The 17,850-nt window shown below is 41.7% G+C and overlaps 2 protein-coding genes and 1 long non-coding RNA gene across 8 annotated transcripts; 2 read left to right on the top strand and 1 right to left on the bottom strand.

Moving 5' to 3' along the window:
• The first annotated feature begins 2,335 nt into the window (after positions 1 to 2,335).
• Positions 2,336 to 7,371, top strand: LOC116206855 (ABC transporter B family member 21-like). The gene is made up of 12 exons (XM_031539682.1): positions 2,336 to 2,567; positions 2,673 to 2,727; positions 2,820 to 2,995; positions 3,074 to 3,295; positions 3,377 to 3,615; positions 3,720 to 4,245; positions 4,339 to 4,612; positions 4,797 to 5,599; positions 5,878 to 6,144; positions 6,224 to 6,487; positions 6,581 to 6,874; positions 6,971 to 7,371. The coding sequence occupies exons 1-12, from the start codon at positions 2,445 to 2,447 to the stop codon at positions 7,325 to 7,327; spliced, it is 3,600 nt and encodes a 1,199-aa protein (XP_031395542.1). The 5' UTR covers positions 2,336 to 2,444; the 3' UTR covers positions 7,328 to 7,371.
• Positions 7,372 to 9,393: 2,022 nt separating this feature from the next.
• On the bottom strand, positions 9,394 to 11,032 carry LOC116206856. The gene is made up of 2 exons (XR_004156809.1): positions 10,851 to 11,032; positions 9,394 to 10,739 (listed from the first exon to the last, which is right to left on the bottom strand). It is a non-coding gene; the product is annotated as an uncharacterized LOC116206856 (long non-coding RNA).
• Positions 11,033 to 11,153: 121 nt separating this feature from the next.
• LOC116206854 (protein CHUP1, chloroplastic) lies at positions 11,154 to 17,523 on the top strand. 6 transcript variants are annotated; one of them, XM_031539678.1, is made up of 7 exons: positions 11,154 to 11,294; positions 11,375 to 11,506; positions 14,671 to 15,306; positions 15,503 to 15,946; positions 16,027 to 16,158; positions 16,271 to 16,452; positions 16,544 to 16,753. In XM_031539678.1, exons 3-7 carry the CDS (start codon positions 14,770 to 14,772, stop codon positions 16,713 to 16,715), a joined length of 1,467 nt encoding a protein of 488 aa, XP_031395538.1. In that variant the 5' UTR covers positions 11,154 to 11,294; positions 11,375 to 11,506; positions 14,671 to 14,769; the 3' UTR covers positions 16,716 to 16,753. The 6 variants fall into 6 exon arrangements, with proteins under 6 accessions (XP_031395538.1, XP_031395539.1, XP_031395540.1 ...); XM_031539679.1 differs by adding an exon at positions 12,243 to 12,353 and having other exon boundaries at positions 11,198 to 11,506; XM_031539681.1 differs by lacking the exons at positions 11,154 to 11,294; positions 11,375 to 11,506 and adding exons at positions 16,764 to 16,863; positions 16,970 to 17,523 and having other exon boundaries at positions 12,404 to 15,306; positions 16,544 to 16,678.
• The last annotated feature ends 327 nt before the right edge of the window (positions 17,524 to 17,850 follow it).

Here is a 17,850-nt window from a genome sequence, read left to right as displayed (position 1 = left end):
ATCATGCATGTATTTTTATTCGATCGATTACGATATTTGAAAATGAATATTGAATTTTTGAGTTGTGTAACTAAGATTGGCAAAAGTTTGTGAGTCATGTGGCGCCTCGAGTCAGTCGTAAGCCGAGCAGTTGAAAGGGTTACGTGGAGCGAATTGTCAGTGTGGAGCCACTACTGTGATGTGGTCAAGAGCTGGGAAGGGGTACATGGATGATTTAAGTTCTAGAAGTCTCGACAATATTTTCATGATAATATTGAACCCGTACTATAATTCGACTAGTTTAGGAGTTATTCACTAGACGTCAAGCTCACTCTCCAAAATATAAAGTTAGAATGGCGGTGAAATCGTGACATTTTATTGGGATTTTCACTTGTCCAATCGAATTTATAATTTACTGAGTATCTTTATATGTATGGAAAAAATCTTATGTAATTATCGATTTTTATGGTATAAAATTTTTGAATTTTACAAGATGTGACACCCAGTTTAGCCTTGGAAAGTGGAAGCTTCCATGAAAATCATTGGTTATTGCTCAGGGGTAGAAGAGATTGCGTGTCAAAGTAGATCATGCAGGTGATGTTTCTTATGAACGATGCTGTGAAGCAGAAGACTCAACAGGTACAAGCAGAGAATCTACCAAGAAGATCAAGTGTGGAAAGCCAAGCTTTGGAAAAGATTTTGCCTCAGGAACATAGTGAATATTATAGTTGTCAAAGCATTGCCAGTGGAACTCTTTAAATAGTCGGAAGGGGTAGTTTGTTGGGTTTTCTTTCTCAGCAATATAATCGAGAAAGAGAGCAACTAATCAGTTGTTGCAAAGCAGCCGCACATAAGCTGCAATGGAGCAGCTAACGAGCAGAAGAAAGACGGGTAGAAAATAGCTGGTGTGGGGATTGCAACCAGCATGAGATCCAGCCTCGATCGGGACGTCAAGACAAAATTTTGGCAGCTCTTAGACTTCTAGGGCTAGGTTTTGAGCGATCGGAATTTCGATTGGAGCTCTGTAGGAGTTGTTTCTGTTGTGTTTGTAATCCATCTTTTTGGGTGATGAATTTTAGGTTTGTCCAAGAGAGTTTTCTCTTGAGTTTGGGTTAATCTAAGGGCTTGTCCTTGATAAAAACAAAATGTTACCGCATTTGATATAATGAAATTGCGCCGGAGTTGGTCCCGTGATTTTTTTCTTACATCAGGGTTTTCATGTAAAACATTCCTCGGTGTCCCTTTCGTAATTGTTGGTTTATTTGCTTAATTCTTTATCTCGATTGCACTAGTAAGGAAGGTAGATTATCGCTGCACAATTGATTGTTCAAGCATCCTCTCCCAACAGAAGGTGATGAGCAGAAAGAAAGAACTATGTAACAATTTAAATTTAAGCCTTTTGTCGTGAATGTTGCCGACGAGAGTTGCGCAAAAAGATTGCCACTGAATGTATCGCGTGAAGCAACCGAGAATGAATGCTTAATAATTTTAGTACATGACAGCGATGGTTTATTTTTTTGACATTATCATCTATGTGTTTATGGAGTTTCTTGTCATGTTCCTGTCATCTGTATCCAATCCTTCGAGGCAGTCTCAGGATCATAGGAGAAGTGTCTTTGCAAGATTGCAGCATTGTTATCAACGGAAAGCCATCAACATTATCGCTTGAAACAGTTGCGACCAAGATCGGTTTCTGCACTCTCTTTATAGTCCTTGCCTTGTTGGACTCTACTCTGGCTCCCTCTTTCCCACCTCTCCGTTTCCATTCCTTGCTTGCAGCGCCAGCTTATAATATACAGTGCCGAAAAATTATCTGCTTCCGGAACTTAGTATCAAGACTTGCGCCGTTCCTTCTGCTTCGTTTCCATTGTGTGTTTAAGACAAGCTTTATCTCCATTTAAACGGACCATTCTGCTCCAAAAACTCGGCGCAATTTACTACACAAGCAGGTCCTGCTTCCTTCGTTCATATCGAAGCCCCACATAATTCTTGCAAATTCCATCGCTGTTGGATTCTTCTAGCATTGACCTGTCCCTTGATCCATTTCTCGAGATCATTTGGTGCTCCGATGAAATTGAGGATGTGCTTGTTAGGTACAGAACCTGCAGCTTTCCAAGTAGTCCGCATGTATAATATCAGGTTAGAGTAAAGAAGGTGTTCTTTGAACTTGTGCAGGACTCAAGGTGACTTTACGATGGAATAAATTGCATCTTCTATGCAGATTTTCATCCAATGACTTCGCTTCGTTTAGGCATCTGAACAAAAAATAAGCATTTTGGTTGAGCAAAGAAGGTGAGAGGAATAAAATGAAGAGAACACTGTATGTAGATGAAGGCAGAGGTCCCGAAATAATCCCGGCTGAAAATGATATTGTAGAGAATGGAGATAAGAAGCAGAATAACAGGGCTAACACAGTATCCCATTACAAGCTGTTCTCGTTCGCAGACTCCTTCGATTATTCCCTCATGCTCATCGGCACAGTTGGTGCCATCGGTAATGGGATTTGCACGCCGCTCATGACTATATTCTTTGGAGATCTTGTCCAAGTGATGGCGGGAAGCATCGATGTAAAGGACTCAGTCCACGAAGCTCGTGTGGTACTTGATTTAATTGGAAAGCGCACAGTTTAAGCTTGTGATTGTCCACGCTTCTTACCAAATTCATCAAAATTTTGCTATTTTAATTGCCGTCAGGTGTCCCTTAAGTTCATGTATTTGGCGCTGGCTTCGGGGTTTGCGTCATTTCTTCGTAAGAAAGATCCAGTTCTTCTCAGCATCAACGTGAATGTAATTGAAATAATCAACGCGTGAAAAGATGAATGTGATTTTTCAATCTTGCAGGGACGTCGTGCTGGATGATAACTGGAGAGAGACAAGCTGCTCGAATAAGAGCTCTCTACCTGCGTGCGATTTTGAGACAAGACATTGCCTTCTTTGACAAGGAAGCGAGCACCGGACAAATAGTCTCGCAGCTCTCTGGTGATACTATTCTTATCCAAGACGCAATGGGTGACAAGGTAAATAACTTTTCCACCATAATAGCTGTCTTGTGCCGTATCTGTTTATTGATTTGCTTCAGGAATTAAAATTTTCAGGTCGGAAACTTTATCCAGCTACTTGTTACAGCCATAGGAGGCTTCATTGTGGCTTTTAGCAAGGGATGGCTTCTCACTTTTGCAATGATTTGTACGATTCCTCCAGTTGTTTTTGCAGGAGCAATCACGATGATGCTCCTTGGAAAGATCCAATCCCAAGCACAATCTTCTTATTCGGTTGCAGCAACAATTGTAGAACAGACTATTGGCTCGATCAGAACCGTATGTGAAAACGAGCACATTTCTTTTCTGTTTTTTGTTTTTTCTTTCCATATGGGACTTAAAACGAGTTCATTTACACAGGTCGCTTCATTTTCGGGCGAGAAGCGGGCAATCAAGGAGTATGATAAGGCCTTGGTCAAGGTCTATAGGGCCGGGCTTTATGAGGGCTTGGCCTCGGGATTGGGCTTCGGGACATTAATGATGATATTGTTCTGCAGTTACGCGTATGCTATGTGGATCGGCGGAAAGATGATAATCAACAAGGGATACACAGGAGGAACTGTCATTAATGTAATGTTTGCTGTAGTCCTTGGCTCTTTGTAAGTCACAAAAATTTTATCCACTCACTTTTTCGACTGAATCTCCTGATCAATAACTAAGCCGATAAAATTTTACATTTACATGCGGTTTCTTTTTTATGAAGATCAATTGGGCAGACTTCCTCGTGCTTAAGCGCATTTGCAGCAGGACAAGCCGCAGCGTTTAAGATGTTTGAGACTATCAACAGGAAGCCCAAAATCGATGCTTCAGACTCAAGAGGACGGAAATTTAAGAGAATCTCCGGAGACATTGAGCTGAGAGATGTCTACTTCAGTTACCCGACCAGACCGAACGAAATGATATTTACAGGACTGTCCCTTTTCATTCCTAGAGGCACGACCGCTGCTCTTATGGGTCCCAGTGGGAGCGGGAAATCATCAGTCATTAACCTCATCGAGAGGTTTTATGATCCGCAGGGTGGAGAAGTTCTGATTGGAGGAATCAATCTTAAGAAGTTTCAACTCAAGTGGATCAGAGAAAAGATTGGTCTAGTTAGTCAAGAACCGGTTCTGTTTTCGACTAGCATTATGGATAATATCGCGTTTGGAAAGGAGACTGCAACCATTGAAGAAATTAAAGCCGCTGCCGTGCTGTCTAATGCTGCAGGCTTCATAGACATGCTACCTCAGGTCTTATAATGAGAGAACCTTCCTGGTTGCCTCAAGTTATTTCATCTACTTACACGAAATGACTAGGATTTCTTTTTCTTTTTTTTTCTCTAGGGATTAGATACTATGGTCGGAGAGCACGGGATAAAGCTTTCAGGGGGGCAGAAACAGAGGATTGCGATTGCTCGAGCAATTCTAAAGGACCCCAAAATACTGCTTCTGGATGAGGCAACAAGCGCTCTTGATGCAGAATCCGAGAGGATCGTCCAAGAGGCATTAGACCAAGTTATGGAGAACCGAACTACCGTGATTGTGGCCCATCGGTTGAGTACCGTGAAGAAAGCTGACTCGATCTACGTTCTTCATCAAGGCAAGATTGTTGAAAAAGGTAAAAGGTTCTTTGGTGAAGCCACTCTTTTAACGCTCAATGTAAAGTAATGCTCGATAATCGATTTTTCGAAAGCTTATCACGGCAAAAAGAAACTCCATGGATGTACTCATATCAAGAATGGTTCAAGAAATACTGTTTTGCCTTGTTTTGAATTACTTCTTGCTGGCCACCTAATATGCAGGTAAGCATTCGAAGCTGCTGAAGGATCCCAATGGAGCGTACAGCAACCTCATCCGATTACAAGAAATTGGGAAATCATCGAGAAAGACATCTGCACTAGATCCCGAGAACAATCGTCTCCCGTTGTGGGTTCCCATTGGTATGTCCCCGATGGTCAGTGCTTCTGTAGGAACACCAGGCAACGTGTCCGAGATGACTCTCGGTTCCGAAGTGCAGACCCAGCAAGCACAACTTTCACTAACCCGTCTCGCCTATCTCAACACCCCTGAGATTCCTGTGATGCTTCTAGGAGCTCTGGCTGCAGCAGGGAATGGAGTCATTTACCCGGTTTTCGGCACGATGCTTGCGAGTATTATCAAGACTTTCTTCGAACCGACAGACGAGCTCCGAAAGGGTACTGAAAGTTGGGCTGTGAAGTTCGTAATTCTCGGGATAGCATCTTTAGTCTCCACTCCCTCGGCGACTTTCTTTTTCTCAGTGGCGGGTTGTAAGTTGATTAAGAGGATAAGATCTATGTGCTTCGAGAAAATGGTGTATATGGAGATAGGTTGGTTCGACGAAGCTGAGAACTCTAGTGGTTCTATTGGTGCGCGGCTTTCTGGGGATGCAACTTCGGTTCGGTATTTGGTTGGTGACACTCTTGCTCTGCTTGTGCAGAACATTGCTACAGCAGTTGCTGGCTTACTCATTGGATTTACTACAAACTGGGAATTAGCACTCATAATTCTCCTCTTGATACCACTTTTGGGAATAAGCGGTTACGTTCAGGTCAAGTCCATGACAGGTTTCGGTGCAGACGCAAAGGTATAGAGCATTATCACCCTGCACCTTCTCTTATAGGTTGATCTGTTCCAATTGCTTCTGTTTTCAAGTTCTGTCCGCATTCATAAAACCAGCTCATATTATGAAGGGTGTTTCACGGTTTTTACAGAAGTCGGTCACTTAACAGTTGCACATCAGCAATTCATGTCCAAAGCAAAATATATATATATGTGTGTGTGTGTGTGTGTGTATATCTACGCGTATATGTATATGTTTATGTAATCATAGACATTGAGGCCAATATACTATCTTATTAACAGAAAATGTATGAGGAGGCTAGTCAAGTGGCTAGCGATGCAGTTGGGAGTATTAGGACGGTAGCCTCCTTTTGTGCGGAGGAGAGGACAGTGCAGCTTTACCGGGAAAAATGCGAAGGCCCTCTCAGTGCGGGAATCAGGCAAGGTTTAATAAGCGGGGTCAGCTGCGGCTTTTCTTTCTTCTTTATCTTCTTCTTCTATGCAATAAGCTTTTATTCCGGGGCCCAGCTAGTAGATCAAGGCAAGACGAACTTCCACAAGGTCTTCCGTGTAAGTGTCTGGCTTCTCGAGCGCTTTCTTCTCTCACTTGACATTTTCCAATTGAACCATTGTCTGATGAACTCATTAGGTGGTTTTCGCTCTTTGTATGACGGCTCTTGGGATTTCGCATTCGAACTCTCTTGCGCCTGATGCTGGTAAAGCACGGAGCTCGGCTACTTCTGTACTAGAAATCCTCGACCAGAAATCAAAAATCGACGCAAGCGATGACTCAGGGATTGAATTGGACAGAGTGAAGGGAAATATCAAGTTTCAGCATGTGGGTTTTAGGTATCCTACTAGGCCTGATATCGAAGTGTTATGCGACTTTTGCTTGTCTATCAACTCAGGCCAGGTAATAGGAATATTTGCAACTGGCAAAGACATTTGAATGTGGTGTAAATTTAATATCTATGGCATGAACTGACCTTAATATCTTGTGAATCAGACGGTTGCTTTGGTTGGAGAAAGTGGGTGTGGGAAGTCGACTGTGATATCGTTGCTGCAGAGGTACTACGACCCTGATTCGGGCAGCATAACATTGGACAGGATGGAACTAAGGAAGCTGAATTTGAAATGGTTGAGGCAGCAAATTGGTCTTGTTAGTCAAGAACCAGTCTTGTTCAATGCAACAGTTCGGGCGAATATCGCATATGGTAAAGATGGAGAAGTGACGGAGGCAGAGATCATTGCTGCTGCCAAATTGGCTAATGCCCACAATTTCATCAGTAGCCTCCAACAGGTATGAATTGCTGATCAGATTTCCTACATATTATCTCAATTTCTTAATGCTCCTTTCTTTTCACTTGTGTTTTTCAATAAAAAATGAACAATGCAGGGATACGAAACTGTGGTGGGCGAAAGGGGGATTCAACTCTCAGGTGGGCAAAAGCAACGGGTTGCAATTGCAAGAGCTATAGTCAAGTCTCCTAAAATACTACTCCTAGACGAAGCAACCAGCGCTCTTGATGCTGAATCAGAGCGGGTGGTCCAAGCTGCATTGGACCAAGCCGTGGTTAACCGAACCACACTGGTTGTGGCCCACCGGTTATCCACCATAAAGAATGCCGACATAATAGCAGTGGTAAAAAATGGAGCCATCGTCGAGAAAGGAAAACGCGAAACTTTGCTTAGCATCAGGAATGGAATATATGCCTCCTTGGTAGGTCCATGTAAAGCCACTTTCGCGAGCTAAACTGAACATGCCGATCTATGTGATGTGACTACACCTCTCTAACAGAACTGTACTCATAATTTCCGTTACTCTTACTGGAATGCAATTTGCAACCCAAAGTAATCCATAACACTTAGGATGCTGCAGAAATTTCTTTGACGAAGAAATCTAAAATCTTCAGTAAAAAGAGTGTAAAAGCATACACAGTTTAAGATTTCTTCCACAAATGCTCGTTCCAGCAAATTGCCACTCATTAATCTGATGTGTTCTTGGATATTCTATAACTGTACTGACAAGTAGCCTGTTAGTGGATAACCAAAGTTCTCTGTGGACATGTCATTTCAGTTCAAAGTACGGAAGATTTTAGAACGCTGTGAACCTTAATAAGCACGCAATTTCTCGAGGAAATCAGAAATCTGAATATTCGGTGCCAGAGAATAAAATCCCAGTCTTGAATCATATGCCATATAAACCTCCACTGCTATGCATTTATTCCGTCCATTTCCGCTCTCGTAGCCTGTTCTTTCAAATACATTCTAGACGATGCCAGGAATTTGGGGAAGCTGATTGGCTAAATACCGCTTATGACTTGACGATTAGGCCAAAGTCTTGATGCAGACAGAAAAGTGACTATCCTTCAATAATTCTGCGTTTTTTTTGGCCGATCAATAGTTCTACGTTGAATTGCCTCCAATAGACAGTTAATGGTAAAATCTCTCCGACATGCACATCCTTCATAATCTTCCATCTCTTATATAAATCTCAGTTGGACAGCACAAGAGATCCCTCATGTTCAGGCTCCTATAACATTGCAAAAGGAAACGGAGGATGTTGGGCCTTAACATCTGACAGTGTCCCCTCAACAGACTACTTTCTCCCCCTCTATGTACATTGACATAAAGAATTTGGATGATTCTACTCATTCCTTCCATTGCCATGGAAGTCAAGCCCGCACACCTTGCTTTTCTTGCAAGCCCATTATTCGCAGTTTCATTGTAATTGCTTGCACTTGCACCCTCCGGCTTTATAAAGTCGCGCTCTATTCCCGGAGAACGAGCCGGTCATCATTTCCTAAAACATACCAAATTTGTGATGCAACAGTGACATCTGAATCTCTTTTGACAAGTCTGATGTTCGCGGTGAAGGAGAAATCATGAATTAATGATAACGCCAGGCAATTAGCAAGATCTCACCCGAATATAACATCATCCTCAGCCTAATCCTTTGCATATCTTTTCGATCCTGGCCGGTGATGGGGACTGGGAAATTGCCATCAGATGTTGCTTGCTGTGTCACGCCCCACTTTCAAAGAATTTTTTTTTTTTTCCTTTTGAGATGCGACCGGCCACTAACAGTTGGATCCAGTCCAACAGAAAGCAAAGCCTATCATATATCGCCCATATTTTCTAGTATAAGTCCAAAATTAAACTCCACATCTTTGATAAAATTTCCTTTCTAATGCCTACAGGCAAACAGCTTAATATAACTCAATCCAAACTTTTCGTAATGACCAATAATACAGTTTTTGACTCATACCAATAAAATCTCCTTAGGAATCTTCGGCACTTCGGGTACGTCCATCAACTGCAGTCTAGCCTCTTAATTTTATTTTAACTCTAAAACTGTGGGGAGAATAAGAGAGAACTCATTGCACAATAAGTAACTCATACCGATAAAATCTCCTTAGGAATCTTCGGCACTTCGAGTACGTCCATCCACTGCAGTCTAGCCTCTCAATTTAATTTTAACTCTGAAACTGTGGGGAGAATAAGAGATAACCCATTGCTCAGTAAGTAACTCATACTCAGTAAGTAATCATGATTGTCCAGCTGCTTGCTCACACTTAAAATTCCATATCTGCATTAGGACCTACATTTTGTGGTAACACGCTGTCACAACAAACTCCAAGGAAAGGCTTCCAAAATCCTCTACTCCTATATATGCCGTTTGGAATCCAAATTACCATAACAATCTCATTGCGTTAATTGGGAATCTCAAATCGTATTTCCATAATTCTTATAACTTCACATCCCATTTAGTTAAACTCAGCTCAAAAACCAAACCGTATAATCGAAGGCTCAATGACATCTAGAATTTCAACCTTTCAACTTATTGTCTCAAATCTAATTCAATATATACACTTATGCCCAAATTCTCAAACAATAGCTCAACGTTGATATCCCCAAATCAATTTTACAAGCCAAAAAGTCCACCTAAGCCGCTATGCTCCAACATATAATTCAATGTAATTTTTGTAGTCTTAGGAAGTCCCCAAAGTCAAAATTAGCAAAATACCAAGGGTACAATTCGACCTCATTGTCGAGGCTTTTTGAATTTGATATACCAACATCAACACCCATAAACATCCTCGAAATTTTTTGTAGTCTAATTCTCTCTCTCTCTGTCGCCCTACTTCTGTAGACCGTAACAGAAGGAATGAGATGAGCTGCTATTCATTTACTGTCTCAAATGCACAAGGAAATCATCGAGAAATTGTCCAAATGCACGGTCTTTCCATTTCATTCTTGCCGTTTCCAAACTAAGCAGAAGCCTTTTAAGAAATGGCGTCAACTTGCCATCTTCAACTTTCCAGTCTCCTCCATTTGGCCCCTCTAAAAGCTTTTTGTTTCACTTTGTCCACTGAACTTCCTTTTCTTCTAATTTGGTCCTTCAATTATCCACATCATGGCACTTGCAAGTACGGCGTATTACATGTTGATTGCTGACCCATCAACTGTACAATTCACTAAACCCAAAAAATAAATGTGCCAAAAGGTTTCTTAGGGTAAATTGCTTATGGTGCAAAACATGACTTTTTTGGTATAAAGAGATCATGCCTTTTGCTTACCCATCAGCGGTCAACAAACTTAATAAAGTCTTTTATAGGCCAACTTTTGTTTCCCCTCCTTTGTTTCCCCCGGTTTCCTGGGGGTAGGAGCAATTATTCGTCTGGAATTCAGGTAATTTAATTGTAATCGTATTAAAATAAGCCTGGGCAAAACTACAGATGAAATGACTGCGCCAGCGTACCAAGCGCTGATACTGCAGCGGTAGATGTGACTGCCGCCGGCCCAGGTCAAGATCCATAGATGTCACCGCTAGTAACCACTATTGATAATGTGCCTAAACCACCTCGTCTAGGACTCAGGTCAAGCCTGCTGGACTCGCTTGTCAGGGTCGCGATTGGCCCAAAGCTCGTCCAGAAATAAATTAATTATCCAAAGCATTATATTTTTCACAAAAGCAAGGAAAAGCATTGTCCAAAAGAAAAGCAGCCTCAAGACATAAAGAGAGCAGGGAAAAATGATTAAATGGAATAAAGATTGAATTGAGCATCGACTGCATCGCCACTTTCACCATCTTCATACCAAATGAAGCTTCACCTAACTTGTTGGATCACTTCCATGGCGTGCACAGCTTCGGATTTTGTCTCCTATTACCACGAAAACGAAGAGTTAACAGAGACATCCTATTGAGTGAACATGTCCTGTTTTACTAAAACAAGAAAGAAGCAGAAGAGAACAGCTCAGGAAAGCTTTTGGACCATGGCATATAAGAGTGTCATCGTCGCCCATCAACCGTTCAGTAGCTCGTCGCTTACTGCAACCCAATCGATCGTTCGGCATGTGGGTTTAAAAGCTGAATCGGCAGCATGCATGTATTTATATCAACATTGGAAGTTTGTATAAGATTTAACAAACGTGAAAGATGTACGGACTCTGTTATATATCACAATCAGAGCAGCTAATGACACTTCATATTCTGATGTGAAGTTGCAACTACACGACCAAAAGAATCCTTCTTTTTCAGTTCTTCTTTTTCTTGTGTGAAAACTTTTTAAATGTGCCTTCTAAGGGAATCTCATCTCATCTCACCCCCACAAACCATTTTCCATTCGCCATTCGGTTGCTAAGTACATGAACGTATGTATCCTGATCCTAAGTATATTTGACCCGATTCAGTCCGGAATCACATAAATTAACTAGATGTAAGCATTGTCCCTCCCACCCCCGCATGTGCATTTAAACTCTTTATGTACCTGAAGTCCTCCTCTCGTCTGTTATCCAGAAAGAGAGAAGTTCCTTCCCTTACCCTCTTCAAGCTCAGAGATCCTAGCTCTCCCTCTCTCTCATTCTGCAAGAAGAGGCAGCGGTAATCAGCTAAGGTGCATGTAGCTGCTTGGAGCCTTTGATCCCTCACGTAAGTGTAACTTATCAAACTCTTCATTTGTTATGGCGACATGTTTGACATGAACGAATAGAAAAAAACTTATAGCTCATGGAGCGTTTTATGTTCGTTTTCCTTTCCATTTCCCTGTGCCAAACAAGGGCAGGCCCTGGCTCGGTATGCTTGGAATTGCCCTCAACACAATTTGTACTTACTTCGTTCCATCTCCAGTCATCCTATCCTACCAAAACGTGCCATAACAGAATTCGAAACGAATGAACCAGTACGTCTTCTTATTCCATCATAGAAAACATTCCATTAGGAGTCTTATCTTATGCCGCCTCATCCTTAAATGGTTAGGTGAATGACCGAATGATTAGACGTGATAGCTTTCTCTCTTTTCCTTTTCCATAGCTATTGATTATGGTTTAGGACAGGCAAAGCGGAAAGCATTTCTACAAAGTGGATATAGGGCTAACTACCGAAAGGAAGAAACATGAGCTAGAGGCTATTCGATCACATTCAATTTTGTCATGGTACACATCTGACAGCTGATGAATAATGTTACCGATCAGATGGGTAAAACATCCTATCCGCGCGTGAAGGTGGTCCATATATCTTCGCATTGAATGTATCGATTGACTAGCTTAGCTAGGAAAGAGAAACGCACCCAAATGTGAACAGAGTCCCCTTTTGCAGTAACTGCAGAAGGAGGAAAATTCCAACAACTTGATCTCCACGTGATGACAGGTCTCTTTTGAACCTTTAGGAAAACTGAATGCAATTCATGGGGTCAGGACATTGGGATGAATCCAAACTTTGCAGCTTCTCACAGCTTACAGATGGAAACCACGCAGAATAGAATTTCAGAGAGGGAATGGTAGATTCTTGATGAGCACCTCCTTTTGCTTTTGTTCACTTTTTATAAATACCTTTTATGCAAAAAAGAAGAAGAAGAAGAAGAATCTAAGAAAGTTGAAAAATAATATCTCAAAATTATAAGGTAAAATAATTAGATGTTTATGTCTCGGAGGTAACAAGATATTCCAATTTCAATGTTTTCTGATCGAATTGAATAATCAGTTGTGGGGTCTTGATATCTCTTAAATTTAACCCTACCATTAAAACTATAAGGGATCGGTCTTTATAGAGAACGGTTTAAATCGTTCTTTAAGCACTTGCCTCAATTAAAAAATTAATCTGATAGTAATTTAGCAGTGAAATGATTCATGCAATCGTTTGTATCCCTTCCTACAAATGTAATTTAGCCAAATATTTTAATTAGTGCTTTTTTTATTTTATCAGGAAGAATGTTTTTGCGCATTCGGGAAGTCATGTTCAACTAGGAAATAAAATTTTGGTGAAATAATTGACTAAATTCTTTACACTACTAATTATTTTCAGTGACAAATTATTGTAATCAGTATCTAACGTTTTCTTTATGTGCTATATAGTGGCTGTCTTTATTGTAAAGGAATAAACTCCCTTGTCTGGTTTTCCTTGAAAGACACGACATAGAATTTGATAAGATCCCTCCATTAGAATCAAAGTTGATTTGACATTGTTGATTAATTATGATATTATCAAAGGGGGGACCCATTTTTTTGCCCTTTTATTATTATTAAGTAATTCTGCTTTTTCATTATTATGGAATTCTTCAGACAGGTTTCCGTTTCTTGTGTTAGTTCATGTTCTTGGGTAGCACATTAAAAATCGAATTATAAATCATGTACAATATTTTCTAAATTTCGTAGAGATAGAGCAATCTATAGTCACACTTAGACAGATTTAGATAATTTAATGAGGATCTTCCATTACTATTCCTTTGAACTATATTAATGAGAAAACCCCGATGTAGTTAGGATTTGTATTTTTTTTTCTTCGATTTCTCAAGTCGATAGACGTAAACTTCCATTATTAAGAGCTTATAAAATTGTCCAATGAGGTTTAACTCAATGCTCGTTGAACATGAATGATATTCGCTCTTCATGTAAACAACCTGATAACCGCAAACCAAGTTAGATGTTGTTGCGAATAAGAAAACACTAAAATAAAATTGCTAGTTTTTTTTTCCTAAAAAAAATTGCTAAAAGATAGTCGTCGATGTTAGATGGCTAATGTCGACAAGAAGATACTAACTTAGAACTACTAAAATAAAAATTAATGATTAATTAATATCTATACTTAAAATAATGAATAAGTAAAAACAATTTTTTATTAACACAAATTAATCTACTAGAGTAAATCGTGCTTATAACCATCCCATTCAACTAAAACTTTTGGTTTCAAAATTCCTCACCAAACATCACTTTTGTTTAAGAATCGGTAAAAAAGTGTTATGAAATTTCCCATTGCATTCTGAGACGAACTTTAAATTTGTAAAGAGAGAGAACAAGAGAGATTATAAGTAGATTGTTTTGAGTCAAGACCCTAGATGACCCTTTACGTTGCTTAGAACCAACAATGTATCGAAAAAGCAATCAAAGGCATCAATGTACCTATAATTCCTTGGCATTGATATATAATCAAATACCGGAATTATTGTTCAGATAAATTCTCTTCAAAGGCTCCATATTTCCTCTCAGTAACCTGTCACTTTCTAATCCTCCAAAGGGTAACGTGTGCTTGTCCCACATATAATCTCGGTGGCCCACCTTATCATTTGCCATCAGACCACCACACACACACCACGGCATGCTTTTGAAAACATTAACTCGCATAGTCGTATTTGTGCACCCGATTAACACAATGATCTTCAATCTGATCGCAATATGCAGGCTCATGCTATGCTAAGTGTACGGTGCGTTTGCTTGTGTCTTTGTGCAAGTGTTATCTCGAACCGGGTCTCACCGGTACGGTATGAGGACGGAATTTAATGAAGTATACTAGAATTGGTAGAACCAGAGGGGAAGTAGTGTACTTCCATGTCCATTGTCCAGAGCTTTTAATGGAGAATTAAAGAAAAAAACTCAATGTTTGAGGTCAATTAATAAGGAAGCATCTTCCCTTTTAAGCTAATTATCATCTCCATGGCCCGACCGTAGACTTGGACTCCTCCACGGGACAGAAAGGGCGCCGCTTGCTTTGCTTGCCTTCTTGGGTCCTCCCCCTTTGCTTTCTTCAGTGGTGACCCCCAAGATTTTTGCAATGATGCCTTCTTTTTGTCTCATTTTGGTTGGTCAATGAATTGCACACAGACAGCAACCACTTCTCCCGTGAAGCTCCCCAGGTTTCTGTTTCATTTTTCGCAGACCCATCTGGTCAGATTCCTTGTCCGTGGCATTGTCGGGTGAACCATGAAACAGGAGACCACCCCGCCGCCGGCGACAACTAACCCGCCGAAACTCATCAGACCCACCTCAAAAGTCAAGGACTTGCCCAAGGATAGGGCCCGGTCGGTGCCGCCCGACATCAAGAACAGCAGCTCCAAGGTGGTCCGGAGACTTTTGTTCGGGAGGCCGAAATCTGGGGACGGTCATAGTGGGCCCCAGAAAAGCAGGGAGGCCGAGGAGCCTCGGGTTGTGGCAGCGGTGACTGTGGCAGCTCGGGCGGGGCCGACCCGGGCGGCCGCAACGGCGGAGCAGTTCGCTCGGCCGAGGCGGGTGAGGGCCGTTGAGGGGGCGGAGGAGAAGTGGCGGAGGGAGATGAAGGAGAAGGTGGAGATGAGCGAGAACCTGATCAAGAACTTGGAATGTGAGGTTTCGGGGTTGAGGATGCAGCTGGAGAAGGCTCGGAGTTTGAACTCGGAGCTTGAGTCGAAAAACCAGAAGCTCTCCGAGGATCTTGCCGCTGCGGAGAACAAGATTGCTGCTCTTTCTAGCCGTGAATTGCAGGTGAATATTCTTCTGCTTTTTTCTTGGATTTCTTGAAGATTTCATTTATGGGATGATGATGATGATATCAACTATGAATTGCCATCATTTCTGATAGGATTTCTGTCGGTATCCTTCATTGTTGGGATTTTCGGACTTTCGATGTCATTTGCCTTTCTCATTGGGTGTGTTCTACTTGTTTTTCTTCTTAATGAAGAGGGAGAAGGAGTTGAATCGGGAATACCAGAGCCCCAAGTTTAAAGATATCCAGAAACTGATTGCGAGCAAGCTCGAGAACCCGAAGGTGATGAAGGAGGGACCGAACGAGGTGACCATCAAGGCCACTATCCGATCCGAATTGCCTGTGAGTCCAATTGCTAGAGTTCCCGACAGTTCGGTGAGAAAGTCTCCACCACCGTGCCCTTCTTTTCCACCGCCGCCTCCTCCACCACCTCTGCCCGCATCACGGCCTCGTGCTCGAGCTGGGGCTCCAACTCAGAAGGCTCCTGCAATCGTTGAGTTTTATCAATTCTTGACAAAGCAAGAAGGGAAAAGGGATCGATCCTGTCCTGGAAATACAAGTAAACCGATGCCTGCCACCACTAGTGCCCACAGCAGCATAGTCGGAGAAATTCAGAATCGCTCTGCTCATCTCTTGGCTGTAAGTGCCGAGACTCCTCAATATCACGGCTAGTTGATCTCTTTCAGATTCTAAACTGTTTAATGGATGGTGCTTTGCAGATTAAAGCAGACATTGAGACGAAAGGAGATTTTATCAATGGCCTTATCCGAAAGATCCTTGCTGCTGCTTACACTGATATTGAGGATGTCCTAAACTTGGTGAACTGGCTCGACCGTGAACTTTCTACACTGGTAAATTGGTGTCATTCAAGATTTATGCTACAGTTGTTGCATCTGTTGGAGTTCCTTTTGATGACTTATTTTAATAAGACAGCAGATTTGAACATAGTTGTTTGTTCGATAGGCTGATGAGCGTGCTGTTCTGAAACATTTTAACTGGCCTGAGAGGAAAGCAGATGCCATGAGAGAAGCTGCAGTTGAGTATCGAAGCCTAAAGTTGTTGGAAACTGAGATATCTTCATTTAAGGACAATCCCATCGTTCCCTGTGGGACTGCCTTGAAGAAGATGGCAAACTTACTGGACAAGTAAGTATTGGTGATGTAGCAAATCAATCGAGTTTTTGTTGGTCTTCAGGATTCAGACTGATGAGTTTGGTTCCTCCTCTTACCATGCTAGGTCGGAGAGAAGCATCCAAAGGCTGATTAAACTGCGGAGTTCTGTTTTGCAATCTTATCAAGAACACAAGATCCCGACTGATTGGATGCTCGACTCTGGTATCGTAAATAAGGTACGTTTGCTGAGCATATCTAAGTTGACGATACAAGCAATTGGTGCTGCATCTTGCTGAAATTTTTTTAATCGTTTTACTGTGCTGAATATCGGTTGGTTTATAAAGAGTGACTCTGGAGTTTGAATCAGTTCGGAAATCCGACAAAGAGGCATCTCAAGAAGCTCTTCTGCTCCAGGGTGTTCATTTTGCGTACAGAGCTCATCAGGTGATCACATGGCTATGTTGGATGAGATATATTTTGGTATAAGTTGAGTTAACATTACCGTATCCCAGTAAGTTCAAGCTCCTCAATGAGAATTCTAATGATGCAGTTTGTGGGAGGACTCGACTCGGAGACGCTGTGCGCCCTGGAGGAGATCAGACAGCGGGTCCCGAGGCACCTGGGAGGATCCCAAGGGTTGCTCGCAGGAATTCCATCATCCTAATAACATCGCCCGTAATATACAATTTGCTGGAACGGTTTTCCCGAGAATCATCGCGAGTAGACACTAACATGAGTGTTATCAGACATCGTGAAAGTATCTTATGAACCGATCTGCAGGTGGAGGCCACCAGCCGGATGGATGATTTACGCGAGTTGGAAGACAGGTTCATCTGTTTATCGAGAAGGAAGTAGAGTAGCTTATACGAAAGTACGCCTTTATTTGCCAAGAGTTAGGGAGTCATGCTTCTTCGAAAGTTGTATCTCGAATAATATTCGAAACAAAAGGTAGTTGTAGCTGGCTTTCCCATGTAATATGTTTGTTACCTTAAAAGCTAATAGCTAGAACGATTCATATATCGATTTAGTCATTCGTGTATGTGAAATTATATTCGCTCTGTAATTTAGAATATTTTTATGTTAAAATGAAATTGTTTTGGACTCGATGGTAGCTTTTCAATGTACGGACAATTTAGACCTCTAATGCGATAATCTAAATTCGAATCGATGAACAATCTCCTAATCATCTCCAAATCGGATAGGATTGGTAACACAAGCTGAGACCGAGTAGTGCTCATCCCAAAAAAAGCCAAGCCAAGGGCATAAGAGTCATTCCAAGCTCAGTCACCGAGCCACTCAGTCTACGTGGCGTCCACGTGGATGGATCTCCAACTGTCCATCTACCACCAGACCATCCGACCGCCCACACCGACCGCCGGCGCATGTCTTCCCGCGCAAAAATCATGGCTAACCGAAACCTGTCACACGCCC

This window comes from Punica granatum, chromosome 5 (genome assembly GCF_007655135.1).
Source record: "Punica granatum isolate Tunisia-2019 chromosome 5, ASM765513v2, whole genome shotgun sequence".
Classification (NCBI taxonomy): Eukaryota; Viridiplantae; Streptophyta; class Magnoliopsida; order Myrtales; family Lythraceae; genus Punica; species Punica granatum.
This window is presented reverse-complemented; position numbering and strand designations above follow the sequence as displayed.